This window comes from Lingula anatina, chromosome 7 (genome assembly GCF_051362555.1).
Source record: "Lingula anatina isolate TDL-2025a chromosome 7, LinAna3.0, whole genome shotgun sequence".
Taxonomy (NCBI): Eukaryota; Metazoa; Brachiopoda; class Lingulata; order Lingulida; family Lingulidae; genus Lingula; species Lingula anatina.
Window position 1 is genome coordinate 3622967 of NC_141773.1, and position 26824 is coordinate 3649790.

Genomic DNA, 26824 nt, shown 5'->3' on the forward strand with positions numbered 1-26824 from the left:
AAAGGTTCTCAGTTACACTCTGTAGGCACGCTTATTACATAGCAAACGAAACTTGTGTTGTGCAGCCTTTCTAAGATAGAAGTAGGCTAGTCGCACCCACCTTTAAATTGTGACTTCTGAGGAAGTTGTCGTCTTAATTAGATTTTCATCCTCTAAGATTCTGGTTTCTGACAAAGTGCATTTATTTTGGAGGACATAAAGGACAACTATGTGCATACTGCCATTATTTGAATCTGTAAAGTCCTGAACTTTTTGGTATTATTTTGCACCAGACACAGTGTGAAACTAAGTCAAGTACGCATGCCATTTTAAAAATGTCATATACCGAGTAATCTGGGTGCCCCGTTGACAACGAACCTGGTGCGGTGACCTGATAAATGATACACGGCAGCTCTTTTCTCCAAGGAAGTATTGGGATAGAAAAATGGTGCAAAAGACGTGTAAGAGGATCGGGGCGAAGATCATCTAAATATAGCCAATGTAAAGAGCGTGTTAATGTGTCTAGTAGACCTGAACACCGTTGTAGGCCTAGGAGTCTTTTTTTTAATAAAAGAACCCAACTGTAGTCCGGAAGTTGCCCTGAACTTCAGTCGTATTCCACATAGATAAAGATTTTAAAATCTAGTCCTGGCCTGACGATTAGGGCTCATTCCCATTGATACTATTGGTCTACGTTGATGAATCTAACTCCGCGGGGACTCTCGTTGAATACAATCAGTTTAGCAGCCCCCACCTTCTGGCGTTGAATAGAACATAGAAAAGCTGTTGATTTTAGGAATACGTTGGAAACAATAAGAAGCGTGTTTATCTGTTATAAGGGTCACTCCATGGGATATTTTCCCGTCAAAATGTAATTTTAGAAGTTTCCTCCACTCGTTTGAAAATCCCCCACATCATATTCAAGTCTTGTCAAAGCATCTGATCGATCATGATATTTCACTATTCAGACTCTTAGGACAATAAAACCCTTAAAATTGATTAAAAAAGTTTTTCTGAAGCGTACCTTGTGTCGTTATTATCTTCGGTGCGTCGAATCCGTTTTATAAATTTGAAAAAAAAGGTGTTTAAATGTGAAGGCTCTTTGCCCATGTTGTTTATCAAAAAAGAACAAAAAAATTAGAACATGTGAACGTTCTGCACAGCACGGTGAATATGTCGGTGACCCAGATCTTTGAAAGGGTTCCCTGAAGGTAGGGTGTACTTGAACGAGCACCTGCGTTACCAAATACTAAGATATAAACTGTACCACTATGCAAAATGTACGTCACGTCTTTTTCAAAACAAAACAAAAAATGAAATAAAATAAAAAAATTAAAAACAATAGAATAAATAAATAAATAAATAAAACTCTGAACTTATCCCTTTAAAGACAAAAGTACTGTTTTCAAATCGTATTAAAAATAAGAGTTGATACATGTCGCTGCTAAATCATTCAAGAACTGATACCGTTTAGGTTTAGCAACTAATTTTTTCTAATTTCTTTTGTTATCTTTTAAACTTTGTAAAATTACTTTGCGAGAAATTAAACTTTAAGGTTTGAAAACTGGTCTTTTTTGAGGTTTTGCATAATCGCAAACATGACATATCTCAAATCAATCGATTAAAAGGACAGCAGTCACGAATTATTTAAACTTTACAATTTTGGTCTAGTTTGACTGAGGATAGATCAGTAATAGTTAATTTAAATGAAGTTATGTGGTCTGCTCTTTAAAAAGTTCAAGAAATTTGAGAAGAGAAAACGAAGAGAACTTTGTGAATCATCCCTCCTTCGTAAATGACGAGTCTGTAGTCGGGACATTTTGCCATTACGGTCACGTACTTGCTGTAAGATTATACCACGTAAACAACAGGGCTTAATTTCATCCCTATTGAACAAAAATATTCTTTACTTGGAACTAACCTCTAACGTGAGGTGACAGCTTTCCTGAGGACACGCGCAAGGACATTTCTGTAGCCTAAATTCTCAAAGACACAATGTGTATGTGTGTGTTTTGCTTGAACAGATAATGTAAAACCAAGCACATGTGTCCATATAAAATTAGGCTTGACATTATGATAATGAATTAGAAAAAATATATACAATCGGGGGTGTCTTCTTAAGACACCGATACAAAAGGCAAAACGCTGGCGTAAAATACCCAAGTTGACAGATTTTTCTTTTCGTTTCTGACAGATAGGAAATTTGTTATCGCATATAAAATTCACTTCTTATTTATTCGCAAATTGCCATCGTGCAATTTATCTGCAATAAGTATTTGCTTCGCGTACATTGTACAACTCTGGCACAAGACATCGTTTCCATTAATTGCCAAGTGTTCTAGTCGGTTTTAATAATTTACACATGATATTAAAATCGCTTTTTGCTTCATATCATGTCGACTAAAAGCGAAACGTATTTAATTGTGAAAATGGGAAATTGCATTCGTCATCATGGCCAAAGCCATGGCCAATTACACGTGACTGCAGCATGCGTACAGAGATGACAGGTTATTGCAGCATCGTCACTGTCCAATCAAGGTGGATGTTTTTTTTTTCAACACGTGTAAGTACACGTGGAAACTGATACTCTGTCAATGGGGACGTTCACACACATATCAATACCAAGACCAGCGCTGAATATGGGTATCTACCGTTGGTTTTTGGTTGTTTGCATGATTTAAAATAAGCCTGATAGCGCGACGCTGGAAGCGGCTACTTGATTGCAAGTTATGGTTGTCACGAAGGGGTGGGGTGGGAATGGGGGTGGGAATGGGGGAGGGGGTCGGAGTCGGGTGAGGGGGTATCATGGGAGTGAGTCCAGACCGATGTTCAGTGTGGTTGGACATGTGTCTAAAAGGCTTTATCAGGCAAACCCAGGTCACGTTTCTGTGAACAATCTATCCTCTGACGACACCAGTTAGGCCGTTTATAGGACAATGATTCTAAAGTTAACTTACAATACCAACTTACACAAACATTACCACCCCGATCAGACCAACCGAAAACGGCCGATCGTTTGTCGCGTGTAAACATGTCCTAGGCGTCCCCGTGTCACCGCCTTCTTATTATTCGGATTTTAAAGCGGTTTCTTGCCGCTATCCTCTTTCCTATCAGAGGAAAACAGGTCGACCGTGACACAAAAAAGTAAATAAAAACGAGGCCTGGCAAGGACATCCCCATACGGCAGCAACGTAGAGTTCGAGACACAGCTGTGTTAGAATTGACGTTGAGACATTGTCCAGTGCGCATTAGACTTGAAAGGTATGTTATTAAAATTGTGTATTAATTCACACCCATTCGTTTTTATTATAAGGTAGACCCTGTAAAGAGCATGGGGTAGGGGGTATGCTAGTGCACTTCTGGATAAAGAAAAAACTAATTACTTTAAGTCATGAGGATACTGAGCGCTGATTTTTATTATTTTTATGACTATTATAAGACAAAACTGTTTTGATATGTGCACTGATCACAGTCGCGCGTTCAGAAATAATTTATAGGAAGAACCAAATTAGTATCTGCATAATGATACTGTGGGTAATCAGTCGAGTTTACAATAAAATCGATAATTTTGACAATGGCCCTTATCGATAAGTAACGAGTATATATATATATATATATATATATATATATATATATATATATATATATATATGTATGGGCTGCAGTATTATCAGAATTATGTGATGTGCTTCAATGTATGCACGAGATCAGATCCAATAGGTACTCTGTAGGTGAGTGTGTTGAACAGGTGTCATGTAAGCGGCAAAGTCTGTATATCGTTTGAAAAGCCAAATACAAGCACAGTAACAACGTTCAGGTAACATAACGCATGAACATAAAAGAAGGTGTAAAGGCAAAGAGCCGCAGTGTTAGTTAATTAGTTAGGTAGTAAGTAAGTACGTTAGTTACACGCTGTAGTTAGTAAGTTAGTTAATTTATTGGTTGGTACAAATTTTCAGTGAAAACACCATAAGAAGGGGGGATATTTAAGTATATAAGGAGATTTCAGTATAATAAAAATATGAAGCAAACTTATTATAAAAGTCTCATACGTCAGATATAAGCGTGCATGTAGAACTCTTGCACTGTTCCTCCATACTAAATTCAACTCAGGTGTTGTCTACGTAAACCAGTAATTAATTTTAATTAAAATTGAAGTCGATGAAATTTCTACAAGGCACAATCGTGGAAATGACTTCTAGGCGGTATAATTGCTAGCACAGTACCAAGTGCTATTGCAAGCATTGGCCAATAGCTTTCGCCATTCAGTGCCAGTACATCTGCTTTATAATGCCATCACAAAAGAACACAGATGGGTGATCGAAGCACACTGTTGGTAGTTCTTGCGTGCCAAATAACACTTCCACACATGACTCGAATGTAAAGTAGTGCCTGATATATGGTTATTTGTTAAGCGCCACTGCCTCCCCCAAGTAAACGTAGGATAATTATCGGTTGTGGACAGTTTAGTGCGTTATGTCAAAATCACATGTTGTGTGGATGGCAATGCAGCGTCTTAAAGCTCATGTTGTGTGGATGGCCCGTGCTACACTATATCACATGGGTGGAGAGTGAAACTCCGTGACTGACGACTTGAACATTCAGTGGTACCGGTAATGCCGCCCACCACTGGAAAGATTACAGTGTACAAGGCAGTAGAATGACCCGCTGGTTGAACAGTGTGGTGTGCACGTGTTAGGCAGTTAAGCACGATGAATTGGCAAGATAATAATAAAAATAACAATGAGTCATGTTATGGCACATTCCAAAAAGTGTAAACGCGCCTTACAAACTATAACTTTCCTATCTAAACGCTGACTATATAAAATGTTAATGGCGATAAAAAGAACACAAACAAAAAAACTGGCAACTGGATGAATTGCATATCTTCACGGTCTATCCGCTACCGGATCAGTATATGTAGCAATGGGAGGGGTTTCATATTTTACTTGACTATTTTGTTTTCATATGTTCATTTATTTTGGTGTGCGAACAGAACTTCCTTGGGGCTTAAATTAAAAATGTCTCCTCTCTTGGCAAAGACCAGGGGCTGTGGATGTCATTTGGTTATGGGATCTTTGTAAGTGTGACAAGTGCATGCATGTAACTATTTGAAAATTTTATTCCTGTCTTTGAATTTCTCTTATTTTCAGCATTTCACAGAATGGCGTCTCTGTGGCCAATACAGTCTTCGCTGGGGGTCTGCCCCCTGTATTCTGACGTCACACTGCACTACAATGAGGAGCATTCTCTAGGGGACCTTGCCGCCGAGACACAGTGTCCAGGGGCCACCTCACCCATAAAACACTCCAAGAAGATATTCAACTTCTTTCGTTTTGGGCGTAAGTGTTGAGCCAATTCATATTTGAGAATTATTAAATAGCTATTTATATGTCCTCCATATCATGTGAGATATGAGGTAACAAACACAACAGATAGGTTGATTGCTATTAATGTTTGGACAAAATGCCAAACCGAAGTGCGAATTATTACAAAATTTTCTTTTTTCCTTATTTTGTACTTAGTTTAATATATTTACTGATAATTATTAGGGTTATGAAATAGCTGAGATAGACACATGTATTGACTTAACAAAAGTTTACAATTTCTCAAAGAAAGGTTTTGTCTCAGTAAATATGGCACTTTTTTAGTTGTAACAGTTTTTAAACATCTCTACCAGCATCTTTTCATGATAATTATGAATGTCTTTTAAATGCGGGACAGATGTGTTATGTAAATATTTTATCATTTATGATCATCTCCAGATCTGCACATAAGTTATATATGTCAATTGTATCTTGTCAGACACTGCATATACGCATACACATCAAACATTATGGCAAATTGGCCATACAACTTAAACATTATAAAGCAATTCGATTTGAAAAAAAAAAAAAAAAACGAAACTGCAGTGTCTTTCATTTAAGTCGACTACAGTGTATAAGGTGATGTGAGGATTATAACATATTGAAGGCCACAGTTTTTGCAAAATCTCAGTTGCAAAAAGACTACACTTTGACTATAGACAGAGAGAGCAATGTATTCAAAATGTTAAAATTGACAAGAAAAGAAGCTAAAAATAGAATAGATATGTAAAAATATCATCAACATATGCAAAAAAAATACCATTTGTTCGGCACAATTCTCTGCTTGAAGGCCAAGGATTTATCTGTCTTACGAATGCATACACCTCAGGTCACAATATGAATGTAAACATAGCTACGTGACACTATTGGCGGTATATCTATAACGTAACTCATAGCTCCTGCCACAATTGTGGAACGATCTAGTTACCGAGATCACCTACTAAAAACAACTTATGAATCTTGTCTGACAAAGGAAAAAGACTGATTCTTCTTTATGAATCGATGTTTTGATAGGGGAAGGATTGTTTGTTTGGATGCTTGCGCTACTAGCCGAATTACTGAAGCAAAACAGGGCAAGGAATGCAACGGGATATGTTTTCAAAAACATTGTCGAATTAAAATAAGACGCTTGCCTTAGAAACTCAACTCATCAGTGCACTGTGCTTAATAACTGAGTAACATTATGAACAAAAACAGATATTAAAAGGTTCATTTCGTGCTCAGTGAATTTCAGAATAATTAGCAAATTATGCAATTTATTTACTGAGACGGTGTTATTTCAGGACTAAGACGAAGGAGCAGCTCGGGAGAGAAAGGGAACTGCCCGGGTGAGGCAGAGAGGACCCCCTAAACAAGTTCCTGACCTCTAGTGGGTTCAGAGACTGACTGTCACTTGTGGCAGGACATGGGTACCGGGCCGTTTATGCGAACTCAGTACGTTGTGTCATGTTTCAGACAACCCAGAGAGCATGTTAAGGGACACGTTGAAGTGTGCTTTGGACCTGATCTCCAATATAAATATAGTTTGAATACAGCTTGTTGCAGACATTTATTTATTTATTAGACGGGGTAGATGGCTAAATCCCGGCATCGTGAACAAAGAATCAATTCAAAATATGACGTGCATTTTTGGCTCATCCGTTATAGCTACTGACATATAATACGTTAATTTCGAAATGATGTTGAGTGTACAGTATTTAAACAGAAAAACAAAAACATTTAAGCCATTGTGTATTAATCTTTTTTCTCATTAATAAGTTTTCGATTTTTAAGTTTAGATTTAATACAAATTCGTTTTAATATTATTTTGATGACTGTAATCCAGAATGTGACGTTTGATCGGACTGTAAAATATCCACATAGTTCAATATAAAAAACTAATAAGTGCAGGCCAAAAGATTCAAGAAAAAATAGTATTAACAATATTAATGTAAAATTATCATCCAAAATTATGTTTTGATTGTACAAGTGTATATATATGTAAATATGTTAAAATAAAGCTAAATTGATTAAAAAACATTGCGTTGTTTGTCAATATTTAAATATAAACAAACTTTTACATGAATCAACATGAGCAAAAGAACGTACTGTAGTGCATTTAACTTAGATTATTTAAACATTTTAAAAACCAATTAATAAAATATTTATTGAAGTAATTCAACATTTATTAATCAAAATTAATTATCGCGTTCATACCTGCTTTTCTGGTCAAATAATCTACAACAGACATATGGCAATTTTCATGTATCTATTTACGTTCGAGGCTGGAAGCTTTTTTTTTTTCTGTAATAATACGAGTGAGATTTTGTTGGACAGCAAGATGCAACTTCTTAAAAACGTCTATAAAAACTTCCCAACATAAAAAAAATCACCTGTTTTTTATTTGTAAATCCAAGATACGTTTAACTTGTTGTTTTCACCTTTGCTAGCACGTGTGCCACCATGACACCTTGTGGCATGTTATTTGCTGTCAGAGGATGATGGATAGGGAAATCACAAAGTGTCCCAGAGAAAACAGTATCGTAAACACTATTCATTTGATGTACGCAGTCTTTTTCTGCTAGGTGCATTGTTAGTCGTATCGCTTTCAGGTATATATTTCATTGGTAATGTCAATGTTACATTTCACCTTAAAAAACAAATTAAAGAAGGCTAAAGTGTATTTAAATAGACCTGGTCCCGGGTGACATAAGGACAGATACATGTGTATCTATTTGCCATAGAATTAGCATTGTGGCCTTTTTGGTTGGTAGATATTTCGGTATAGAATATTGATTTGTTGCTAGCAACGGCGTCAGCTGGCGAGCTACTCTAAGGGTACATTCCCAGAGATCTAGATTTAGATCGACATAACTCCCTGGGGTTTCACGCTAAATTGCAGTCAGCCAAGCGCGCACCATAGTTAATTACCTACTTACAGCTTTTAGTAGGCGGACAGACGCTTTAGCCGGCTAAGCTGACTCCCCACAGGGATAGATCGATCTAAAATCCATGGGAATGGGGTCTAAGTAGATCATCTAAGAAGATGGTGACTGAGACATTGAAGCTTGTTAAGTATTTCAGAAATGAAGAAAAAATAACAAAATAAAATTTTTAAAATATCCCACAAATGTATGTCATTATGTAAATATGATAAAATTGAAACAAACTCAGAAAAAACTATGCTTAGTTAGTAAGTCACTATTCTTTAGTGAGAAAATAGGACTAATAAACCGTTGTGTTTCAAGGGCTAACATTGTTTCAATAATTAAATACACTTATGATATACATTGCTCTTCAAAAACAAGTGCGACTTGAACAACTAAAAGACGTCACAACAATAATAATGTTTATTGAGCACTAAATGTGTACATGATTTGGCATTTGCAGGCTCACTATTCTACGACGACTAGTATATATACATGCATGCATGCAATAAGTATAAAATGAATATCATATGTTAAATGTTATATCATATATAGCAATGCTAAGAAAGTTTTATATTTTTGAGATGCATACACGCACGAAAATGCAGTAGTATCGAAGTAGCAAAGAAGCATTAGTGCAGTAGTGGTGTGGAGAATATGTCCAGTAGAAATGAAGTATAGCTTACTGCAATTCTACTCCAAAAATTACATAGGGTTGTACAGTGGGGAGCATTAATGCAGAAGATTAGCAGCATGATAGAAGCATGTTTCAAATATGCTAATTAGCTTCCAAATCTACTCCGATGAAGCAGAGGAAAAGCATTATGCTTATGCTGTACTGCACTGGCGCGCATCGTATACTTCAAAGAGTATAAGAAAAAATCGATGCTCGCGCACTGCTCCACGGAGGTACATGTAGGTTTGGAGTATATGAGAAAAAACCAATGCTCGCATACTGCTCTACGGAGGTAGATTTGGAGTATATGAGAAAAAAAAAGCCATGCTCACGCACTGCTCCACGGAGGTAGATTTGGAGTAGATGAGAAAAAAGCAATGCTCAGCGGAGGTAGTTTTAATAATTTATTGAGCACAAAGAAATGGTTTACATTTACAGGCTCTCTAACCAAGGCCACACTTTTTTTTATGGATGACATCCTACGCGCGCACCGATTTTCGTCCGTTCTAAAAAAAAAAAAAGTCGGTTGTCGCTAACGTCCTTATTGAATTTTGCCGGAAAATGAGCTTTCTGCGCATGCCTATTATCGCCACGTGGAAATTGGCGGCTTTGTCGTCAAATTCATCTCTAGGATTACTGTCAAATTACACGACAATTAAAGTCATAAAGAGGACGGAGGCCGTCGTTTTGGATTGGTATGCCATTGATATTTGGCATGGAGATATCATCTTTCTACAATTATACGAAAGGCTGGCGGCGGCCAGCGATTATCGCCCGAAAATTTCAGTGACATTCAGTCCAAAGCAGCACATACCAGGTTTTTTTTTAGAGAAAACTGGGTCGACAAAGGCGTCGAGGTATTTGGTGGGCTGAAGGTCGGACAGGCCACCCGACAGTTTGGTTGCTTCGTGCGAATCAAAGTAGACAAAACGGCATCTACCGAAATGACCTTTAATAGACTTGGTACATGTAGTATTAAGCACATCTTTGCATCATTTTTAAATATTTCTGTGAAGTGTTCATAATGCTTTAATATTCTGAGAGCACAAATAAAGACATACTGTTTGTTCAATATTTGTTTTATTGACTGGTATACCAACAAAATGCATTAAATTATCTCAAATAGATTTGGTAATATGCAGCATATCTATTCATGACTTTTTTTTACCTTTCTACGAAGTATTCACAGTGCTGAGAGCATGGATAAAGACATATTGTCAGTTTGATACGTGTTTCTGTGGTAAATTTGTGTTTCAAGCTGTGTACTGACAGCATTCCTTTACTTAAACAGTATTTTTTTGGACTGTTTTTTTTTTTTCGCCCTCTCGCACCGATTTCTGGGTGTCCAGAGAATGTCATCCATAAAAATAAAAGTGTGGCCTAATAAAAATATAAAATGATAATTTAAGTGGTAAACAATGCTCATCCACGCAGGGATACACGCTTTTTGGGATATATGAGAAAAAAGCAATGCTCGCGCACTGCTCCACGGAGGTAGATTTGGACTATGTGAGACAAAAAAAAAAAAAAAAAAAAAAAAAAAATGCTCGCGTGTTGCTCCACGGAAGTAGATTAGGAGTATATGAGAAAAAAAAGCAATGCTCGCGTACTGCTCCACTGAGGTAGATCGGAGAATATAAGAAAAAAAAAAAGCAATGCTCGCGTACTGCTGCGTGAAGGCAGTTTTGGGTATATAAAAAAAAGCAACTCGCGTACTGATCCATGGAAGTAGTTTTGGGTATATAAGAAAAAAGCAATGCTCGCGTACTGCTGTGGGGAGGTAGTTTTGGAGTATATATACAGTAATTTCAACAGGCACCAATAAATTGACAGTCAGCAGATATTCAGTAGCTTCATCCTTGAGGTCTATATATAAAAAAAGACAGATTGAAGTTTCTTTCATAGTTTATTATTTACACATTTTTCATACAAAATTTCATTTTCAAAAGACTTTGATTTTGAATATGCTGTTCCTTGGAACATCAATTTCTCTTGACAAGTGTGATCTGATCTGGTGTCCTAAAAAACAAATAAGACAAAATAAATATCTCAGTTCTGGTTCGCTTGATTGTTTTTCTGGGAAGACCTCAACTTTAATAGCAACCATGCAAGATAATTAAAAACACCTTTTACAACAATGACTTGCATTAAGTGTTGAAAATACTTCAGCTCAAAACACACACCTATTGTTGTTCTCTGATGACAAATATCCTATTCATTCAGTCTTCTGTGGTTTTACCTGGGCTCTATCAAATCAAATAAAACAATTGATATTACAATTCCAGTCCATTTGGTTGATTTTCTAGAAGTCTATAACTTTAATAGCAGCCAAGGAAATTAAAAGCGCCTTAAACAACACTACCATTCATTAACTGGATTAATAAATAATATAATTCTGAAGTGGGTACATATATACACACCTTTTTGTTTTTTCTTGATTTACAGGAAAATGATGTAATTTTGCAGGCTATGGCCTGGCGCAGTTGGCCAGGGGTGGCTGGACTGTTTTTTGAACAGATGTCTGAAACATACAATAGATAAAAACAGATTAAGAAAGATATAGCTAACACTACCCTTAAGTCTACATTATACTTGCAACATTTGTGAGTTAAAAATGGAAGATTCAAAATCAACAAGTTTCCATTACTTCAAGGGTATATGTGCAATTAGACTACTAAATTAGACCATAAGTTATGTACCTATTATTGCTTTAATTGTCCTGGGATTCAGCTGCTTCTTCCCCTCAGTAGAGCTATGTAGAGTGCCATTTGCTATTTCTTCACTGCTAAAGAAAACTGACATTAGCCGCCTAGCCATCCTCAAACCATATTTCACACTACCTTTCTTCATCTTCCCAGGTTTGAAACAAGAAACAAGGTCCGGGCAATGAATATATATCGAGCTGCCTGGGACCAGCTCAACCATCTAGTGAAAAGACATAATCAGAAATATGATTTAAACTAATTGTTTTATAAATCACTCTCATACAAATAATCAGAAAGGAACAAGATATGATAAATAATTATTTACATCAAACAACAAACCCACAGGAATGTTGGATGGTAACATTTTGCTTATCATCAAAGAGAAACACAAGCACCATAGAGTAAATGAGCTAAAATAGAGTTATAGGGATAATAAATCTTCGTATGAGATCTATATTTCACAATAAAAACATTGCAATATAATATATTCTGTTTTACCACAAAAACGGCAGTTACAGCTATCATTCTGATATCTAAGCTTGTTATCGGACCATGTGACATCCATAGATGGCTATACTCTGTAATAATCTCTTAATTATAACATAAAACCAAACTTTTTAGGAAAAAAACAGGGACTAACTTTGAATGTAGAAATGGATTCATTTAACATTGGTAAGCATGGGAAAATTGTTGTTTACTCTAGGAAAATTCTTTTTTTTTTTTTTTTTTGTCAAAACGAAGAGTTATTATCCCTTTAACAATGACACATGTCAATGGACATACCGGTACTAGAGGCAAATTTGTATAAATATTAAAACACATACCTTATATTTTTCTCCAATTTTCTTTGGTAGGGGACCTGGCCTAGGAATTGCATAATCATCCTCTGAAAACAAACCAAAAAATCCTCATGTATATTCAGCACAATGTGTGTACATTTAGTATTTAAACTGGTATCATATTCCATTCCACTGGACCAAATTTCTCTGTTTTAAGGTTAGTTATTACAGCTATGCTGCTTGTTATAACAGTTGTTCTATAAACTTCAGTAAGCAAGTTTGGCACTACTTTTAAAGCGTCAAGGGCAGAAACTAAGTATTAAAATAAAACCTGGCTTAAAGTGAGGCCAGTGCAGTGCTTTTTAAACTGATCGACATGATAGCCCATAGACCTACAGGTTTTGAACATGCTGTTTCTTGAAACATCTATGTAAGTGGAGGTTGCCATATTTAAACTGAAAAGTAACCAAAAAAAGAATTGCTGTATAACAACCTACCTATGTATCCCTTACTATGTTCCAATGTCTTTACTCTTTTCCGTAGTTTTGCCACCTCTGGAAATACAAGAAGCATTATTTAAATCTCATCAGTCAGGTCTCACGGCTTGAACCACCCTACACTTGGATAATATGCTTAAAATAGATTCAGATCAAATCATTAGTTCCAATATGTTTTCCACTCTACCTTCAATGTCACAATTTACTATCATTTAACCATTTAACAACAACACACTGCACCGGCTTTAAAAAGTTTATTGGTTACAAACTACTCTAGGACTTACACCTAAAACTACAACCAATAACAATTCTTTAATAAAAATATAAAGTCCTCCAAGAGAGGTAATGAAGCTGATACATAAGCATGCATATTATATATATATATATATATATATATATATATATATATATATATATAAGGTGCATTACTTTTCACACAGATGCAAAAGACTAAGTAAACAAGCAACAGGGCGGGTGGGTGGGAATCAGTGATATAATACGCGAGGGAGGCTATGCGTATGCTGCTGCACAACTCAAGCTAGCTTTGAATTAAGCCATAGAAGTGGCCTGGCTTAAGGCCTTGTGCAGGTTAAGGGTACAGGCAGAATATGTACTACGTCACAGGGCTTAACTAAAGCAGGCGACGCTTGTGCTACGTTTAAATCATATTAACTAGGTTTATCCCCATGTCAGAAATACATTGACATCATTTACTTCCACTTTAAAATGTCTTAGGTACCCTTAGAGCACGGTAACTAAATATTGCTAATTGAACAATGAATTAGTGCACTTTTATATAATGCATATGTGCTTCTGGTGTTTTAACGATTTACACAAATGGCTGTTCAGATCAACTCAAGTCTTTTGAAAGACCAGCATTTAAGCTATACTCACTACGCTTTAAACGTCTACAATTATCACAATCAATACTTCTGGAAGGACAAATCATAACAATGGATATTCATTCTTCAACATTACATCAAATGCTCATTATAAAACCCCCACACGAATTTACATCTTTATATTTTTGTTTATAGCACAAGTGATTTTATGACAAAATAAATGTGCATTTTTGTCAAAAGATGAAAAATAAGGAAATGGCTTCTGAAAAAAATGTATTAGAGCAACTGCAAACATTTACCATTCACTTTTTCGTTATCCACAATATGTATAAAAATTAATAGCACATATTTATCTGAGACTCAATTAAAGGGATAATAACTCTTCTTATGAGGTTTATATATCACAATAAAAACATTGTGAATAACAGAAATTATAATATATAATATATTCTGTTTTACGACAAATTAAAGCTATTATAGCTATTATTCTGATATCTGAGCTTGTCTTCAGACCATGTGACCTCCATTGATGGCTATACTCTGTTATTATCTCTTAAGAGATTTTAACAAAAAACCAAACTTTTTAGAAAAAAACCAGGGACTAACTTTGAATGTAAAAATGGATTCATTAACCATTGGTAAGTATGGGAAAATTGTTTTTTACTTCAGGAAAATTCATTTTTTGGCCAAAATGAAGAGTTATTATCCTTTTAACCTGTTAGGATTGCAAAGAACAATATATGAATTTGTTACCTGAACTGTCTTGGTTGCTTCTGGGCAACCTCCGGGTAGCCCTTAGCATTACAAGCTCTGCAAGTGATAAAATGGCATTATAAATACCATTTTTGTAGCTATTAACACATACAAAATACACATCCAAATAAACACTGCTTGTCTCGATTCCACACTTAATACATGTACTGTATCGACCTTCAAATAACATGCCTGCAATAGCAGCAATCACAGTTATCACAATCAATACTTCTGGAAGGACAAATCATAACATTGGATATTCATTCTTCCACATTACACCAACAGCTACTTATAAAAACCCCACATAATTTACATCTTTATATTTTTTGTTGGTAGCACAAGTGATTTTATGACAAAATACATGTGCATTTTTGTCAAAAGATGAGAAATAAAAAATGGCTTCTGAAAAAAATGTATTAGAACAACTGCAAACATTTACCACTCACTTTTTTGATATCCACAATATCTATAAAAATTTTTAACTTATATGAGACTCAATTAACCGATTAGTATTGCAAAGAACAATATATGAATTTGTTACCTGTACTCGTCTTGGCTGCTTCTGGGCAACCTCCGGGTAGCCTTTAGCATTACAAGCTCTGCAAGTAATAAAATGGCATTATACATACCAGTTAAGTAGCTATTAACACATACAAAATACACATACAAATAAACACTGCTTGTCTCGATTCCACACTTAATATTGACCTTCAAATAACACGCCTGCAATAGCAGCAATCATATGCACTTGCTGCAACTCATATGCTGTGGTTTAGGCCTATCCTACACCCCATTTCCATAGTCTCACTAGATTACTGTCAGCTTGGCCGGCTTAAGCATCTGTCCCACCTACTAAAAGCTGTAAGGGAGTAATTAACTATGGTGCCCGCTCGGCTGACTGCAATTAAGCGTGAACCCCCAGGGAGTTAGCAGGGGCGGATTTAGGCCGTCTTCTGGGTCTTCTGCGTCTTCTACGACAAAATAAATAATATAAATCGACATTAAAGTGTCTACCACCAAAGATAAAGCAACTAACAAAGTCTCTTCTTCATCAGAAAAATTTTCCAGTGCCAAATCAAATCTATAAATGTAGAAAAGTATTAAACAGTAGCAATGTGTAGTATAACAGCAAAGATGTGAGGATAGGATGACTGTCATAAACCTCAGGAAAATTTAGGTACATTTGTGTAACTTTAATATCAGGCTTGCAATTTCTCCTCTCTTACAAAATTCAGCCCTGAAACTTTTTACAAGCTCATAACAATACAATTAATTTTAAGGTAAAAACTTACTCCTCATCCCCTTCAGATTCTTGAGTAGCATTCCCTGCTTTCCTTGTTTCTGATAATGTACATGTAGGCTCTGAGAATAAACACACACGTTAAAGGGACAACTGTTATGAACAATTTTCTACTTTCTTTTCTAAGTACACTTCTTTGCATATTTCAAATACCATGACTACCTTTGTACATGTATATGCAATTACATTTTAAACATCATGAATTTTTAGGTGGCCCTTTAATTTTTTTTCACAAACCCAACATCTGCCCAACACTACTCAATTTGAAAATAGTGTGAAATAAACACTTAATGTAATAAACTTTGGGAAAAAATAACTCAGTTGGTGAAATTACCTGTTTTCTTCATCTTTCCCAGTGATTGCGAAAGAGATTGAACACTTACCAGACATGTGGGCTGGAGCAAATTAAATTTTGTCAGCCCACACCTTTTTTTACCGGCCCACAACAAAATAATTAAGCTGTTTATTTTCACTTCATTTTTGATGAATATTATTGTCTGGCATTTTAAATCGCTGCTTTTAAATTTTCAGGCCAGATGTAATAGGATATTTAAAGGTTTAAGTTTAAACGTCTTTCATTTTGGTTGCTTTCTGGCATTTAAGTTTTATCCTTTTTATATCTGGGTTGCTTATCTTAATTTCTAATCTTTTAACACAAGATCATGTATCCTTTGTAAATTTTATTCCAATTTTTGACTAAAATTAAAATATAAGTCATAGTGAAGTGGAGCTTCCAACTTATCTAACTTTTTTTAGATTTTCACTCTTGGAAAAATGCTTGTCTGTTTGTTAGCAGGGATTGTCCTGGGTCAGAATCTGGTCGGGCCATTTTGGACCACTTGGCCATTTTTTTAAAATGTGTGCCATGAATTATTTAAAGAAAACTCATTGTATTTCAATATTTTTTATATGATTAAATTCAATGAAAAAAGGCTTGATGCTACTACTCTGAAGTCCTAAATAATTGTAGTGTGTGGAAAAATCTTCCAAAAGAAACATACTGTCCGAAAAATTGTACAGTAAAAACTGTATTTAATGAAAAAATCTTCAGAATTGATAATTGCACTATGCCAAATAATTGCACTACATGGAAAAGGTAGACAAATTCCATTTTTATTGTAAAATAAAGCTATTGCTCTCATAGCAGGCCCGTAGCCAGCAATTTTAAAAGGGGGAGGGTCTTTTTCCATAAAAACGCCATGTACCTAGATCAAATTTTACCAAGAGTGGACCTTTTGTCAGCATAAGAGGCGGTTCTTTCGAAACCCCTGAACCATCCCTGGGTACGGGCCAGAGTCTGAAAAGAATCTTTATTCAATATCTAAGCTAGTTCGTTTAGATGAATATAATGGACAGTTTTGCACCCTGACTGTGCCATTGCGGATTTTCCGCATTGAAAATGATGTTGTCCCTCATTTTGACATATAGCACCGCTAAAGGTGCAATATTACTTAAATATCCGTTAAAATTAGTTAAGAGCACCCATCTAAAAAGCAAATGAATATTTCTCCTTTTCACTTATCGTTTACTCAACATGCAGTCCGACGGAAGCCATACTTGTTTACCCAGCACGTGTAGTTAGGTGTTCTCAGAGGTCCGCGCGTGGCCTGTCGTAAGCAGTTTGAGCGACCTGTTTACGATTTTCATTGACCTGTAGTTGTTTCAGTTTCGATACATTTTTTGTGAAACGGGTCACATGTCAGCCCTCACACCATCACTACGCACACTTCGAGCGACATTAAATGTACATAGACCTTTATTACAAAAAATAGTGTTTGCTATTTGTACGCACCAGTATGGCGCAAGTTAAAGTTTTACTTGCGCACTTAGAGCTCTACGATAAGTTCAAATATGAGGCGAGGTGTCTGTTAAAGAAACCGACTTTAGTCCGTCGGACATGTGGGCCGATGAGTTAAAAGGGTTTTCCAGCCCACAGAATTTTTGCCGGCATATGGCCGTGGTCCGACGGCTTTCGCAATCACTGCTTTCCTGTCGTTTCATAACCCCCAGCTTTTTCTTGATCACTCTCGGGTTCTGAAATTGCCTGTTCTGAAAATGAACACACATAGAGATATACACATCTGTAAAAGAACAGTGGTCGTATTCTCGACAGGTTGTAACTTACAACAACTTGTAACTATTTAATTTGTAACTTAACTTGTAACTTGGACTTACACGATATATTCTCGAAACTTTTTAACTCTTCGACCTACAACATGTTGTAACTTCACGTAACTTTCCGGAAGTGACCTTCGGTTTATGACTAACCCCCGTGACGTGGTTTGCGTCGATAAAACGTTCAACTAGACACAAAAGTCTCTTGAAATATATTGAAAACCATTCAGAAGGACGTGCCCCAGCATTTTCTTTCAAGTTTTCATCGGGAAATTGACTCACATTGAATACGTTTCCGCTGACGCATAGGCACAGGAATCGGATTTGGCTTCTCTTGTGGGATTCCCCAAGCTGGGATTCCCCGAGTTTGCCACTAGCAAAAAGCGCTTAACTTCATTAAATTTGCAATGAAAACGTTCAAGGATATTTCCTAAATTAAGAATTTTATAATAAACACTCACCACGTTGTTCAAATTTGATACCTGCTTGGATTTCATGCTGTTCGTCGTTGCTTCTTTAGCTCGACACGCGGTTTCACACATGAATCCAGAAAACGCAAGTTTCACGTTCAACACTTTATTTCAATCTCCTTGTACTAGAGAGTACTCAAATAACTAATCAAGACAGTCAACTGCACAATATCTCCTTTCCTTTAAAACTCTGCTTAATCTCCTTGCCTTTAAAAATTACCATTTTTTTCTTTTTCTGAAACATACTATATCTAGAACAATTTTAACTTGTATTATGCAGCTTTAAACAATTACCATAATGTATGTATGTGTAGGCCCTATATATAGGCCTAACGAGGCGAAACTTGCTCCCTTCGAAAGGAGTTTGCTAGTAGGTTCAGGCCCGTAGCCAGCAATTTCAAAAGGGGGGTTCTTTTTCTGAAAAAGTGGCCCTTTTACCATATAATCCCTGAGGTTGCAAGTGAGACTTGCGTGGTCCAAGATGCACGTCGCAAGCAATGAAGGAGAAGTGCCCTTTGCGTGTTGAGCACGGCGCACGCCCTCACATCTATAACGAAATAAGTCGAAAACACGGCGGGACTGCGAGTATAAAAGGCGTGCTCACGACGCATGCTCGTGTCTCTACAATTTCGTTGTGCAAAAATTTTGAATTTTGCTCAATTCAGATTCTAATATGCCTCCAAAAGACAAGGGAAAGAAGCTTAAAGAGCAGAAAAGAAGGTTGGAGGAAGAAGACAGAAAACGAAGCGCTTTAGCACTGCTTTTTTATTACTTAATAATTTAACGAATTTATCATTGCCTGAAGAAAAGACATAGCTGCGTTATCTTAGATAAAAACTAACTTTGCTTTAAGTAAATAAATAAATAAATAAATAAATAAATAAATAAATAAAAGGACGTATAATATATACGGTAACTACAGTAGGAGAACGATATTAATTTTGCAAAAAACATTTCTCAAAAATCACAAGGAAGAGCTGTAGGCCTACGTACTGTCATGGTGCACACTAAGTCTGAGATCGACTTCGTGAAACGTTTTTTATTTTCCCCAATATATTTCGAATAAAATGTGTCAACTTTGGGTCCCAAGAGGATGGTGCATCTTGAAAAACAGCATTATAGAAAGGGTTTTTAGAAGTGTTTTTGCGGAGTATCGGTACGTGGGAGTATCAGAGCGGGGGAGTATGGATGCGGGGATGTAAAGAAGCGGGGGAGTATCGGTGCGGGGACGTATAGGCATGTATCCTGGTGTATTAGTATTACCCCATTCTTAAATAGCTACGTGCAAGTCTTGTTTGCATTTTTTCCTTAGTCTTTCTGCAATCTTGACTGCTTTGCCATTCGCTTGGCTATGGTATGGAGAGCTTGTTTTATATTCAAAACCCCATTCTTTTGAAAATTTCTCATAATCTTGACTGATAAACTGTGGTCCATTAACCGAAATGACTTCTTCCGGAATACCATGTCTTGCAAAGTGAGCTTTAGTACTAGTAGCTTCAATTACCGTGCTACTTGTCCTCCAGCTTATCTAATTAAAATAAGTCACTAAAATAGTCAACAGTTACTAAATAGTTCTCTCCTCGCAAAGTAAACAAATCTTGGCCTACTTTGCTCCAGGACAAAGCATCTGACTGCGTTCTTTGCTGTATCTGCCTATCCGTAGGATGTGGCAGAGACACGTGCTCCTTCTGTTTAATGTTTTCTATGTCCTCACACAACTTGTCTTCCTCAGACATTTGGAATATGTAACATCTTGGAACTTATTTTTACTTCAATTTAGCGCTCGGCGGGGCATATGCTCTTGACAGCATATCTGCTATGTGCATTTTTGATCCAGGTAAGTATTTCAAATTCAAATTATATTTCTGCAAACGCATCAGCATTCTCTGTAATCTCTTTGGTGGGTGTTGAGTGAATTGCTTTTTTGAATATGGAAATTAATGGCTTATGATCAGTTTTCACATTTATAACTTCACGACCATGCAAATATATGTTGGTCAAATCGCTCTTTTTCTATTTCTGCATATCCTTGCTCTGTTTGTGACAATGCTCGTGACGCAAATGCCACAGGCGTTTCTCAATTCCTGAAGTAGCGTCATCCCAACTCCTTTCTCTGATGCATCGCACTGCACTGTGACTGGTTTTTGAATGTCATAATACTGAACCACAGGTGCTTGTGTCATGGCCTCTACTATGTATCCAGTCATGTTGATCTAAACCATATTTCTTCAGTTTTTGTCACTATCAAATACTCGGTATAGGGGGCGCGAAACTGAGGGTCTGTGTGACAGAAAGTCCGTCCTCCATATAGTTATAATGGTTCTGGTTACTTTGATCTGAGTGGGTCAAAATCTAGGGCGAGGCTCACCTGTACAAATAAATGGGAAGCGGACTCTACATGTATGTCATGGGGGACCTTCTGGTACATAAACAATATAATTGTTTTGAATCTTACAGACATCCGTTTCTAAACTGCCATTTGGCTGTTTTCTTTGAGCAAATGTCAAACTTCCTCTACCGAAAAATCTTCATCAACTTGTACACCAAGTCTATTCAAACGCGTCACTTCCATCTTTGCCAACATTTCGTTTTTCGTCGATCCTTTGACCTCACCAGCCACCCTGTAAAGCTTTGCCAGTTCCTTGTATACTGTCAACGGCATTTTAGATTTTGGGAATTGCTCATGAACCTGAGGAGTTAATTCAGCAGCTTCTTGCAAGTTGGACCGACTTTGTTCATATAGATTTCGATATTGATCACAGCGTAGAGCCCCTTGGCGCGGTCTACCAGTCGCCTTGGGCATTGTGTTTTGTTCATTCGTGGACAAATTACTATCATGATGTTCAAATGCTTGTTCACATTTATTGCTGTTATTTTCAGTAACCACAGTCTGTCCATTTGGTGCCACGTTTTCTTGGTCAACTCGTTGAGCCACTGCCTCGTATATTTGCTCAGCCTGTGCCTGTCCTAAATGAAGCAGGTGCTCAACCAATGTGAAATGAATAGGTGTATGTTCTCTACGGATGTCAACAGCTTTCTGAAAATAATCCACAGCTTCAGGAAACTCTTTTTTCTTCATACAAACAAGTCCAAAGTCATCATAAATGAGAGCTATATCTGTCGTCTTTCCAATCTTCTGACACATAGAAAAAGCATCTTGCAGCATAGACATAGCTCTGTCAAAATTCCCCGTTTTGACATAGAGCATTGCTGTATTACTTAGAGAGTAAACGATGGACAGGTTGGCTTGTTTCATACATCTTCGTTTGCATCTAAGACCACATTCGAAGTTCTTCAGTGCATTATCATCCTCTCCCAACTCGCGATATGTCAGACCCATATTGTTGTAGACAGCCCCAATGGAAGGATGATGCTCTCCAAAGTTAGATATGCGTAAGTCAAGGGTATCCTCAAAATATTTTATGGCTTTTTCTTTCTCTCCTGCAATTACCATGAATAAGGGCAATGTTGATACCATTATTGGTTTTTGCACAAAGGCGCATGAGTTAACTAATACAGGTAGTGGCACACTGCCAATGACGTATTACGTATACACTTACAGCTTGCGAAATAGCTTAATTTCCTAAGAAAATTGACTCTTTTCAATTTCAGCCGTTCTTCAGTTTATTTGCTCCTTAAATAGATCACGCTCCTATTTTAAAACGACGAAGATTTCGTAACGTGATAACCTCACTCACCCATTATAGAAAAGACGAGGCCCTGGGTCGAAAGGGTTTGACTCATAAGAAGGCTTGCTTGCATACCCCCCTCTTCTTCCAGTTTGTATGCTTTCTGAAGGTACCTGTCATTATAATATAACCTCTACTCAAAGATTCATAGTCCAAAATATATGAGAGTCGGGATTCACATGGCAGGTCTCTTTAGAAACTGTTTGACACTGATATCTTTTAACAGGAGAAAATAAAAGATGCATATTTCTCTTTAGAATGTGTTTGGTGCAAAACCTTTAATTCATCTTTAAGACTTACCTCTGTGACTTATTCAGGTGGCCATATTTGTAGTAGTTCCAACCCAGATGCTGGTACAGAGAGGCCATGTCTACAGGAGTACCCTTGAGGGAAAGAATTACCCTCGCCTTCTCATAATAATCTATGCCTTTTTGTATATCACCCTGAAATATGCATAGCAACTGTCATATAGACACACGTGCACAAATGAAACCACTTTACACAAAACTGAAAAAGAAAAAATGAGCAAATGACCTTAAATCATAAATGAAGTAATAACATTAGAGCCAATAAGTTGCAATCTTTAAATAGGCATACCCAACGGATCCAATGTTAAAAGAAACGGTGCGTCTTCTTTTATAAATATAGAAAGTCATGCAAATCGTATACCTTTCAATAATTATTTATGTACCTCAATATTGGTCACTGCCTGTGCGTATGCTGATAGCATAAGTCCATGATGTCTGTGGTCAGCACCGTCAAACATTCTAGACTGCTCCATCATGTCTTCGTAAAAGCCAATGCTTTCTTCTGCAAAAATAGCTAGTCCGTTAACGTGATTGAGAAATATGTTTTATAGATACTGGGCCTATATTATATATTTGATATTTTTGAACAACCGTCTTGTTAAAATGTGTTTACTTTGTACAGTATCATCTTGCCCGACCGTGCCTCCGTTATTAACGGGTACTTTCCCAATAGATTAATTTTTACCGACAAAATAATAATCTTCATTGGTTCTCGGACATTTTACATTTCTAATGTACATTTTCAGCTACCCACATAAATATATACACACGCTGCAAAGAATGAAGCATTTTACATTATACAGAAAGCAAAGTAATACATGCACATGCAAAATGTTAAAAAAATTGAAATATGCAGATCTACAAAGACAAACTCTAGTATACTTGTTAGTTTTTCAATAAAGAAAAAATAAATAATAAAAATAATTCAATAACATACTTTGGAAGAAACTAATGATAGGGTATTCTGCCAGCACAGCCACTTTGATAAAACTTTTGTAGCTGTCTTCATTACAATGCATCGCCTGTGTGAGCAGCTTCTCCAAGTTCTTCCATTCCACGTCCATGGTGGCAGTGGCAAACATTGAGTTCTTGGACAGCATTTGGTTATTAACACACTGAAGAATATCTGCGAAAAACTTACTATAACGGAGCCTCACCACTGAAAATAACACAATATTGTTGATTTTATAATGAGAAAATTCTTAGAAGATATGGTACAATCCGCTAAATTTTAATTTCATTTGGATGAATTCCTTAAATAGTTTCAGTGTATCGCAGCTTAAATTATCAACAAATTAGGGCATTCAGCCTATATTTTTGCTTTATGTTTTCTCTCTCATTTGTTATTTTTAGTAAAATATTCAAGAAATGAATACACGCCTAAAATAGAAATTTCAAAAGGGGGTTGTCTTGGTTGAATCGTCGGGGGTGGGGGTAGGGAAAGAATTGTCTTGGGAGAGAATTGTCCATTGGATGGGTAGTCTTACGGGGACATTGTCCAGGAGAATTGAGTCAGAATCGGTACACGCATTGCCTCGTGAAATTTACCTGTGTGTAGTAACTTTAAGCACCTACCAGGTAATTCCTTTAACGGTACGTGCTTTTCCAAGTATTCTCTTCTCAGAGATTGGATGTCGTATCTCATCCTGTGTCTTTGTGCCATGGACAATCCTGTTGATTCTTCCTGTATCATGGACACTCTTAATAGTTCTTTCACGACTTGACCGCCACCAGTTTCCTGCTTGAAGCCTATGATATATTTTCAGATTTGGCAATTTTATAATAATTCCGGCATACTTGTAGGAATGGACATTTGTACTATTTGTCCTCATATTGCTTTTGGGGGGGGGGGGGGGGGGGGGGGGGGCAAAACTTGTGGACTAATGAAAACTTCATCCCCTTACTTTATTAGAAACAAGTACAATTTTAACCTTGAACGTGTGCAGAAGCTACAGACTGTAACATATGAAATGCACGAGGATATCAATATATTGACATATTTCCTTTGAAAACAGCCGGATCTATATGTAATTCATCTTACTAGTCATTTTACTCAAAAATATACTGCCATTTGACCAGTACTTCACTAAATAGCAATGTCACAGCGAATATAAAATATAATGTTGTTTAAAGTTGTCTTCTTTCTTCAGTCCCAGACTACTACATACATTGGACAGAATCTCAAAGACTCAAGCATGCTATCCTTACCCAAAACTGCAGCAACGGCCTCTTTGCTGAAATGACCAGGGATATAACCAATGGCCGCTAAGTGCTGTCTGAAAACGTCAGTCAGTCGTGCAAGGTGGTTTCTAATCACTTTATCTGAAAAAAAAAAAAAAAAAAAAAAAAACGTGGGAAAGAGAAACTAATGAAATGCGTCTTACTTTGGTCTTTTTTATTTTTACTTAGTTAAACTGTTCTCGTGTGATTTTTCCGAGAGAATCATTAATAAAAAACAAAAACTTATCACATTTTTTCTATTTGGTCACTTGTCCACATTTTCTTTAACTTAACATATTTTTAAAAAGTGACCAAAACTTCAAGAGAGTCAAAGTAACTCGACAAGGGGAAATCGTTATCTCAGTATAGGCTTGAAAAGATTTTTCGAAAAAAAATGTTATTGTAGGCCTATATCTGCCTTGGTTTTTTTTTTTTTTTTTTTTTTTTTTTTTTTTTTTTTTGTCAAAGTATTTCACAGTATGACAATATTTCTACCTAAACATTTATTTTCCATAGTAAACCTACCTATTCTCTCAGAGTCAGAGAAACTCTCGTCACTGAGAGCTTTCAGCCGTTCTTCCTTCATGAGGTCCAACATTTCACTTGGGCTCAGATTACCATCACGTAGAATGCTCCCTGGGAAAATTCGAGGTATATATTCTCAAGAAAATATTTAAACAAAATGAAAAAAATATTATTTGATAGATAAATAAGTAATGGTTAGAAAGTAAATAATACCCAGTCTCTTTTTGTCTAGAAAATTCGAGGTGTTCTCAAGATAATACTTCAACACATTAAATGGATGAATGGACAAATACATAACGACAATAAAGTTTAAAAATCCACTTTCGTAATTGTGTAACATATAACTTCCCGGAAATGTATATAAATTCGACTTACCTACAATGATTAGAGCAAGGGGCAATCTTGCACATTGTTCTGCAAGTTGAGTTAAAGTATTATCATCTATAAATGGACCTTCATTTTCTGCATCGGAGTGAGGAAAAGTGTCAAGCAATAAGGCTTTTGCGTCCGAAACACAAAGTGGCATTAAACTCTGTTCAAAATATACTCTATTCAGTCTTGCGAACTGAAACTTGGTGCGAGAAACGATGAAGATCCTCACATCAGGGCACTGGTTTATGACGTCAAACACAAACGTGAGCAGCACATTCTGCAGGTTATGACTGACGTTTCTCGTAGTTGCCTCAGACACGGCAATGTGTTCGCATTTTTCAAAAATTAACACACAGGGAGCAATATTTTTTAAATGTGCGATGCTTTGTTGCTGCAGCAGCTCAGGGGTTGAATCGTCGGTAAGCAAAGGCACTTTGTCTTCTAATAATTCGAGAGCAACGTACTTAAAGAAGTCTTTTGCACTGTTTACACTTTGCATCGACACGAACATAGTGCATAGGTCACCATTATACGCCTTTGCAGACACCTGTCTCAAAATCTCCCGCGTTAAGCTTGCCTTACCAATGCCGGGAGGGCCATAGATACCAAATATCCGATGCTGTGTCCAAGTATCTGTTATAAGTTTTATTTCCTTTTCTCGGCCGAAGAAAGTAGGGTGTTCTAAATGGAACGCCATGTTGTTTACTATTGACACGTGATGCAAAGGAAATTTGACCTTTCTGCAACAAAAGAATCAGCTGTGATCATTCAGTTCAACTGCGTGCAGTAGGTTCCTGCCTTGTGAACTAGCACACCTACATGTAAGGGGTATAAAGGTGATAATATTTTAGTTGGAAGACCAAAATAAATGTAAATTTACAGTTTTCGAAAGGATGCAGGAGACAATTTAGAATGTATCAATATAGGGTTGTCTTCTAGGGGTAATATCTATAGGAAGATTGGGCCGATGATTAAGTTGGGTTAAATACGTGCGTTATATTGGACCGGTATGTACCTACATTGACTTCTATCATGATCAGTAGCATAGGAAGCAAATTTTAAGTGAGGGTTGGAGGGGGTACAATTCAGAGAAAAAGCTAACAGAAAGCGAAATATTTTTACCATTTAGAATAAAGGTAAGAGAACGCGAACATCTTTTTTTCCATCCTCTGGTTCTTAGTGCGTTCAATGTACTAAAAATGTGACTCACGTGGCTGAAAATGTATGGGAGATGATACTGCTCTTAGACCTACCAGTAAATGTACCTTATATACCAGCCCAGACATTGATGTCTGAACTCACCTGTATTTATCTCTAGCCTA

The 26824-nt window shown here is 36.6% G+C and overlaps 2 protein-coding genes and 1 long non-coding RNA gene across 8 annotated transcripts; 1 reads left to right on the forward strand and 2 right to left on the reverse strand.

Annotated features, from left to right (window-relative positions):
* The first annotated feature begins 3079 nt into the window (after positions 1 to 3079).
* Positions 3080 to 7364, forward strand: LOC106179952 (uncharacterized). Its single transcript, XR_001240082.2, has 3 exons — positions 3080 to 3240; positions 5133 to 5321; positions 6629 to 7364. It is a non-coding gene; the product is annotated as an uncharacterized LOC106179952 (long non-coding RNA).
* A 3450-nt stretch (positions 7365 to 10814) lies between these two features.
* On the reverse strand, positions 10815 to 18754 carry LOC106179974 (uncharacterized). Of its 6 annotated transcripts, none has more exons than XM_013563802.2 (13): positions 18380 to 18754; positions 17788 to 17852; positions 16138 to 16150; positions 15796 to 15865; positions 15045 to 15102; positions 14504 to 14560; positions 13803 to 13840; positions 12909 to 12965; positions 12457 to 12518; positions 11627 to 11852; positions 11348 to 11448; positions 11111 to 11173; positions 10815 to 10946 (listed from the first exon to the last, which is right to left on the reverse strand). In XM_013563802.2, the coding sequence occupies exons 4-12, from the start codon at positions 15824 to 15826 to the stop codon at positions 11147 to 11149; spliced, it is 657 nt and encodes a 218-aa protein (XP_013419256.2). In that variant the 5' UTR covers positions 15827 to 15865; positions 16138 to 16150; positions 17788 to 17852; positions 18380 to 18754; the 3' UTR covers positions 10815 to 10946; positions 11111 to 11146. The 6 variants fall into 6 exon arrangements, with proteins under 6 accessions (XP_013419256.2, XP_013419257.2, XP_086874047.1 ...); XM_013563803.2 differs by lacking the exon at positions 18380 to 18754 and adding an exon at positions 17979 to 18347; XM_087017921.1 differs by lacking the exon at positions 15045 to 15102.
* A 2066-nt stretch (positions 18755 to 20820) lies between these two features.
* Positions 20821 to 26595, reverse strand: LOC106179958 (uncharacterized). The gene is made up of 9 exons (XM_013563786.2): positions 25506 to 26595; positions 25131 to 25241; positions 24594 to 24707; positions 23961 to 24134; positions 23323 to 23544; positions 22769 to 22887; positions 22378 to 22520; positions 22087 to 22190; positions 20821 to 21829 (listed from the first exon to the last, which is right to left on the reverse strand). The coding sequence occupies exons 1-9, from the start codon at positions 26197 to 26199 to the stop codon at positions 20892 to 20894; spliced, it is 2619 nt and encodes an 872-aa protein (XP_013419240.2). The 5' UTR covers positions 26200 to 26595; the 3' UTR covers positions 20821 to 20891.
* Between the last annotated feature and the right edge of the window lie 229 nt (positions 26596 to 26824).

Excerpts from the sequence above, each read along its gene's own strand:
- LOC106179974 (XM_013563802.2), bottom strand. The coding sequence starts at position 15,826 with ATGCTACTCAAGAATCTGAAGGGGATGAGGA. Across the intron at positions 15,103-15,795 it reads GAATCTGAAGGGGATGAGGA|AGCTTGTAATGCTAAAGGCT; the intron begins GTAAGTTTTTAC and ends TATTACTTGCAG. Across the intron at positions 12,519-12,908 it reads ACATAGTAAGGGATACATAG|AGGATGATTATGCAATTCCT; the intron begins GTAGGTTGTTAT and ends GTTTGTTTTCAG.
- LOC106179958 (XM_013563786.2), bottom strand. The coding sequence starts at position 26,199 with ATGGCGTTCCATTTAGAACACCCTACTTTCTTCGGCCGAGAAAAGGAA. Across the intron at positions 22,521-22,768 it reads AGGCAGTGACCAATATTGAG|GGTGATATACAAAAAGGCAT; the intron begins GTACATAAATAA and ends TGCATATTTCAG. Across the intron at positions 22,191-22,377 it reads CACCTGAATAAGTCACAGAG|GTACCTTCAGAAAGCATACA; the intron begins GTAAGTCTTAAA and ends TTATAATGACAG.